Below are 6,313 nucleotides of genomic sequence, written 5' to 3'. Positions count from 1 at the left end.
CAGCGCTACCGCCGCAGCCTCCGCCGCACACACGGAGCGCTGGGAGAGTCCATCGGCGCAGCCCCGGGAAGGGAGGGATCAGCCGCGGCACGGGGATCCGGGGGGGCCACCGGCTCGTGCCCCCCGTGCCCACCACCCGCTCCCCGCCATCGGCAGCCTCCGGAGCGGCTCCATCCCAGCAGCTCCATCCCGGGAGCCCCGATCCCGCGGGAGCTCCCCGTGCGCATCCCGGGGGATCCATCGCGCCCCCCCCCTCGGTAGGGGCGAGCCCCCCCCTCCCGCCGAGCCCCCCCGGTATCCGCGTGCCGTGGCTGATCCCTCCCTTCCCGGGGCTGCGCCGATGGACTCTCCCAGCGCTCCGTGTGTGCGGCGGAGGCTGCGGCGGTAGCGCTGGTACCCGGGAGCTGCTGTCGCGCCGTGTCGCTGCCGGAGCATCCTCCTTCCTCGCCGTATCCCTTCCCGAGCATCCTTCCTCGCCGGAGCACCTTCCTCCTCCTCGCCGGCGTCGGGAGGGAGCTGGAGCTGGAGCGGAGCGAGGGCTGAGCCAGGTAAAGGGGGAACAAAACGGGTTTATATCCCCACATCCCATCCCCTCCCCTCCCCACGGCGTTAATCGGCCTTCACGGAGCCGCTGATGGATTCGGGGTTCGGCTTCTCCTTCCCACTTGCTGTGGCCATTTTGTCCTGGAAAACCTCTCCTGGAGCCCGGGTCTGCCTTTGGATGTGCGTGTTCGGGGGCTCCTGTCATCCCCCCGGGCCGTCCTGCGGCCGGGGAGCAGCCGGAGGGGATCGGGAATCCGCCGCAGGGATGGGAGTGGGGGGGGACCGGCGGGTTTTTGGGGAGGGGGTGGCACTGGAGTATTTGGGGGGTGACCTTGGACACGGGTGATTTAAAACTCTCCCCTTGTCGCCATGTTCCTGGCGTTCTGCAGGGAGGCTGGGGGCTGCGGGGGAAGGGGGGACAGACCCCAGCTTGGGACCCCCGGGGGTTTTGGGGTGCGTGGCTGCATCGACCCCCCGCTCCGCTCGGATGCGCGGCAGGAGGAGCCGGATCCAGGTCCGATAACCTTGTCCAGGGCTGGCGGTGATGGCTCTGGCCAGCGCCGGGACGGGGCCGCAGGGCCAGCGGCACGTTCTGCCCCCGTGACGGGCATTTTGGGGGGACACCTCCCCCCCCCCCGCCTCCTGCATTTCGGGGGGCTGCGGTCTGTGGGATTTCTGGCTTCCTCGTGGCATCAAACCCTCGATCTCATCCGGCGCCGGCTCCTGCCGTCGGCTCGGCCGCTCGAGGCTCCCCGGCTCGTGCGGCCGCTCCTCCGTCACGGAGCCCGCGGTGACCTTGCTCCCCGGCCCATCCTCTTCCTCACCGCGCACTTGGCCTCTCCCTGCTCCCCGATTCCTTCCCCCAGCCCCCGATAGCTCCCGCTCCGTGAAACACCGGCCCTGCATCGGGAGGCTCCGCAGGGAACCGCCAGCCTGGCCGGAGAAAAATGACCTTGGCCGTGGATCGGCCCCTTCCAGGGGCCTCGGGGGGCCCGCGGGACCCCCAGAGAGGGGAGCAGGGGCTTCCCCCGGCCGGAGCAGAGAGCAGGGGGGAATTTGCCATTTTATCCTGTGAAATCACCTGCCCAGCTCCGCTGGGGAAGGGGGGGCCGGGCCTTGCCGCAGCCCCCCCCCCTCACGGGGTTTCCGAAGGGCTAAATTTAGCGTCCCCGCGTGCCCTGTCCCCTCGCTCGGGGAGGGGGGACACGGCGCCGGCTGCGTCCCTCGCCCGCAGCTCCTTCCCTCTGCCCGCAGCTCCTTCCCGCCTGGCCGGGGATAAAAATAGCACTTTGGGGGGGTCACACCGGCCCCCGCGGCCGGGGCAGCAGCATCGGGCTGGGGGGCTGCGGGTCCATCCCTGTCACGAGCTGAGCTGGGCTCTGCACGGCCGGGGGGGAGTCGCTGGGCTGGGAAGGGGGACAGGGTATGAGGACACAGGGAGGTGCCACCCCCCAGGTATCTGGGTGCCCCCTCTCCTCCCCCAAGGCTGGACCCTGGGGCACTTGGGGTGCCCCCAGTCCCCCTCTTCCCGGGTCAGCCTCTACCGGCGTCTCCCACAGCAAATCCTGCCTGGAAGCTTCCGCAGGGAGCGTGGTCTGGCACACGTGGTGCTGGGTCAGAGCCAGGGACGTGGCCGGGTCACTGTCACCCAAGGGACCCCCCAAATCCCAAACCTGTCTCCTTGAGGCCCCCACCTCGGGCACTGGCAGCGTTGGGATGGTTTGGGGACCCCCATGCCCTTGGGGCTGGTCCTCTGCCTGTCCCTCTGGTGCCGCTCCATCCTGTGGTGCCCAAGGAAATAGGGGGCTCCTTCAGGCCTGCTGATGGCTGTGTTTTTGGGGTGACTCACAGTCCAGGGGGATTGACAGGGGATACTCGGGGGCAGTGATGCCCCCCAGCTGGTGTCCCCCCAGCTCCCTCTGTCCTTTGGAATGGACATGGAAGGGATGGATCTGGTGGTGCTGGGGGTGTCCCAGTGAACCCTGGGAGCTGGGATTCCCCCAAGTGAGGGGAGGGGGCACCTAAGGGGTGGGGGCTGGCATGGAGCCAGTGTCCACCAGCCTGTCCCCACCCCACCTCCTGCTGTGCCCTGTGGTGACCATCCCCCCCCCTCACTGTGGCGCGGGGGGGTCCCCAAATCCTCCTGTTTCCATCTGAGACAGGAAAAAAGTTGGGAGGTGGGATGTGGGGCCGTTGCCACTCTTAACACAGCCCTGGTTGTGTCTGGGCTCCCCAGGTCCGGGCCGGTGTCCGGGGTCCCCCCACGCCCCCTCCCACGGATGGGTAGCACCGTCACCCATCTCCCCCCATCCCGGGCCTGAGGGCGCAGCCCCCGACGCAGAGACCCCTCCCCATTTCCACGCCGGCGTCCCGTCCCATCCCGCCGGCGCCATGGACGAGTCCTTCCGGGACCGGACGGCGTTCATCCGCGGCGCCAAGGACATCGCCAAGGAGGTGAAGAAGCAGGCGGCCAAGAAGGTGAGCCGGGGCATGGACCGCGTGCAGGACGAGTACACCCGGCGCTCCTACTCCCGCTTCGAGGAGGAGGAGGACGACGAAGACTACGCGCCCCAGGACGGCTACTACCGGGGGGGCGAGGGGGCCAACGAGGAGGAGGGGGCGTCCAGCGACGCCACCGAGGGCCACGACGAGGAGGACGAGATCTACGAGGGCGAGTACCAGGGGATCCCCCGGCAAGAGTCGCTGAAGGGGGGGGAGCGCCTGGGGGCCGCCACGGCCACCGGCGCCTTCGACGACAGCGAGGGGCAGCGGCGGAAGGACCGCGAGGAGCTGGCGCAGCAGTACGAGCTCATCCTGCAGGAGTGCGGCCACGGCCGCTTCCAGTGGACCCTCTACTTCGTCCTGGGCCTGGCCCTCATGGCCGACGGCGTCGAGGTCTTCGTGGTGGGCTTCGTCCTGCCCAGCGCCGAGAAGGACATGTGCCTCTCCGACTCCAACAAGGGCATGCTGGGTGAGGAGGGGCGGGTACAGGGGGGGGATTTGGGGGAGTCAGGGGGGGACAGGAGGGTCAGCGGGACGTGGAGGGGCACTGGGAGAGGTGGAGAGATGTGGGGCAGTCCATGGGGGACTGTGGGGATATGGGGGTACAGAGAGACACACGGGATGGGGGGGACATGGGGACATGGGGGGGCAGAGAGGCACAGGGGGGTGAGGGGATAGGGGGTTAGGGATGGGGAAGGACATGGGGGGTATGGGGAGACACAGGAAGATTTGGGGGGCCATGAGGACATGGAGATGTGGAGTGTCCAGGAAGGGATGTGGGGACAAGGAAGGACGCAGGACCCCCCCAGGGCACAGGGCTCCCACCATCCTCCTCCTCCTCCCAGTCCCACATTGGTCCCCACCTGAGCAACGGGGAGGGAGGTTTGAGGGGTGTGAACTTATGGATGGGGGCTGATAAATGGATGCTGAGAGTGGGTTTGGGGGGGCTGTGAAGGGCTGCATTGATAGGTTGCATCCCCCCACTTCTCTGTGGTGCTCACCACAGCCTGACACCCCCCCAAACCCGGGGTTACTGGTGCCCCGTGTCCCTGAGAGACCTGGCAAACTCAACACAGGGGAAGGGGCTGGGTGTGGGGGTCCTGGAGGCACCTTTGCCCCTCTGCAAGCAGAGCAGGGAGACAACCCCCATTCCCCATTCACACAGGGGGCTCTGTCCCCTCCCTGCAAGGGCACCCAGGTGTCCCAGGGAGGGGGTCCCTGCCAGGTGACTCGGGGCGCAGGTCCCTGGGTGCCCCGGGAGTGACCTCTCCGCGTGTCCCCCTCCCCAGGACTCATCGTGTACCTGGGCATGATGGTGGGCGCGTTCGTGTGGGGCGGGCTGGCCGACCGGCTGGGCCGAAGGCAGTGCCTCCTCATCTCCCTCTCCGTCAACAGCGTCTTCGCCTTCTTCTCCTCCTTCGTCCAGGGCTACGGCACCTTCCTCTTCTGCCGCCTGCTCTCGGGCGTGGGGTAAGGGGGCCCCGGCCGCGCGTGGGACCCCCAGAGCGGGGGCCGAGCTCCCCCCCGTGCGCGGGGGGTCCCGGGGGCGGGGGTGACACCGCTCCCCTCCGTCCCCAGCATCGGCGGCTCCATCCCCATCGTCTTCTCCTACTTCTCGGAGTTCCTGGCGCAGGAGAAGCGCGGGGAGCACCTGAGCTGGCTCTGCATGTTCTGGATGATCGGGGGCATCTACGCCTCCGCCATGGCCTGGGCCATCATCCCCCACTACGGTAGGACCCCCCGGGCTGGTGGAGCGTGAGGGGCTCGCCGGGTTTCAGCCCCAGCATCGTGTCCTGTCCCGTCCCCGCAGGCTGGAGCTTCCAGATGGGCTCCGCGTACCAGTTCCACAGCTGGAGGGTCTTCGTGCTCGTCTGCGCCTTCCCCTCGGTCTTCGCCATCGGGGCACTCACCACCATGCCCGAGAGCCCCCGCTTCTACCTGGAGGTGGGGGGGGCACGGGGTGGGGCATGGCAGTGTCCTGGGAGGGGGGCTGGGGGTGCATCAGGGACCCCGAGTGTGGAGAGAAGGAGATGGGAGAATCTAGGAAGTGATCCCCGTGTGTGGGGCGCTTGGGCGGGGACCCCCAGGAGGGTGGTGGAGTTGGAGGAATCCAGAGAGGGACACTCAGGGGGTTGGTAGAGATGAGGGGACTCGGGCAGGGACCCCCAGGTGTGGGATGGAACATATCCAGGAACTCTGGGAGGGTGGTGGAGATGGGGGAACCTAGGAAGTGATCCCCAGGGGGATGGTAGAGACAGGGGGGACTTGGGCAGGGACTCCCAGGTGGGTGGTGGAGATGAGGGGACTCGGGCAGGGACCCCCAGGAGGGTGGTGGAGATGGGGGAACCCAGAGAGGGACACCCAGGGGGGCGGTGGGGCCTGGGCAGAAATCCCCTGGAGTGAATGATGGGACTCAGGCAGGGACTCCAGGCAGGTGGTGGGACACTAAGGAGGTGATGAAGATGGTGGAGGGACCATCACAAGGACCCCCAAGTGGGTGGCAGGACCCAGGTGGGTGGTGGGACCCAGATGGGGGCTGCAGGGGGGTGGTCTGGGTCCATGTCCGTGTCCGTGTCCGTGTCCGTGTCCGGGGTGTCCCGGGGTGACCCGGCGCTGCCTCACAGAACGGGAAGCACGATGAGGCCTGGATGGTGCTGAAGCAGGTCCACGACACCAACATGAGGGCCAAGGGCCACCCCGAGAGGGTCTTCTCGGTAAGGACCCCCCCAAGGGCTGGGCCCTGGGGTCCCCAGCACCCCAAGGTGGGAGGGGGGGGCTCCTCCAGGAGCAGGGGCTGCAATTCCAAGCTCTGGGATAAAAGCAGCGCCCGGGAGGGGGAAATTGAGGTACAAGGTGGGGCGGGGCCGAGGCTGGTGCTTCCCGGTGTCCCCAAACTGTCCCCCCCAGGTCACACACATCAAGACCATCAAGCGGGAGGACGAGCTCATCGAGATCCAGTCGGACACCGGGACGTGGTACCGGCGCTGGCTCGTCCGATGCCTCAACCTGTCGCAGCAGGTGAGGCCGGAGCTGCCCGGGGGTCCCCGCGGCCCCCCTGTCCCGTCACCCGCCACGTCCCTGCCCCCTCCCGTGTCCCCATCACCTCCCACGTCCCCTCACAGGTCTGGAGCAACTTCCAGCAGTGCTTCGCGCCCGAGTTCCGGCGCGTGACGCTGATGATGATGGCGGTGTGGTTCACCATGTCCTTCAGGTGCCGGGGGGCGGGATGGGATGGGATGGGATGGGATGGGATGGGATGGGATGGGGT

General features: G+C 68.2%; 1 protein-coding gene across 1 annotated transcript in view; it reads left to right on the top strand.

Moving 5' to 3' along the window:
- The first annotated feature begins 127 nt into the window (after nucleotides 1-127).
- The window catches only part of SV2A (synaptic vesicle glycoprotein 2A), a 9,058-nt gene continuing 2,872 nt past the window's right edge, over nucleotides 128-6,313 (top strand). The window contains exons 1-8 of the mRNA XM_017839371.1: nucleotides 128-548; nucleotides 2,780-3,514; nucleotides 4,335-4,515; nucleotides 4,624-4,775; nucleotides 4,856-4,989; nucleotides 5,670-5,759; nucleotides 5,953-6,063; nucleotides 6,168-6,256. Of these exons, the coding sequence (XP_017694860.1) occupies nucleotides 2,935-3,514; nucleotides 4,335-4,515; nucleotides 4,624-4,775; nucleotides 4,856-4,989; nucleotides 5,670-5,759; nucleotides 5,953-6,063; nucleotides 6,168-6,256 (1,337 nt within the window). The 5' untranslated portion in view covers nucleotides 128-548; nucleotides 2,780-2,934. The remainder of the gene's footprint in view (nucleotides 549-2,779; nucleotides 3,515-4,334; nucleotides 4,516-4,623; nucleotides 4,776-4,855; nucleotides 4,990-5,669; nucleotides 5,760-5,952; nucleotides 6,064-6,167; nucleotides 6,257-6,313) is intronic.

This window comes from Lepidothrix coronata, unplaced genomic scaffold (assembly GCF_001604755.1).
Source record: "Lepidothrix coronata isolate B3197 unplaced genomic scaffold, Lepidothrix_coronata-1.0 Scaffold405, whole genome shotgun sequence".
Taxonomy (NCBI): domain Eukaryota; kingdom Metazoa; phylum Chordata; class Aves; order Passeriformes; family Pipridae; genus Lepidothrix; species Lepidothrix coronata.
This window is presented reverse-complemented; position numbering and strand designations above follow the sequence as displayed.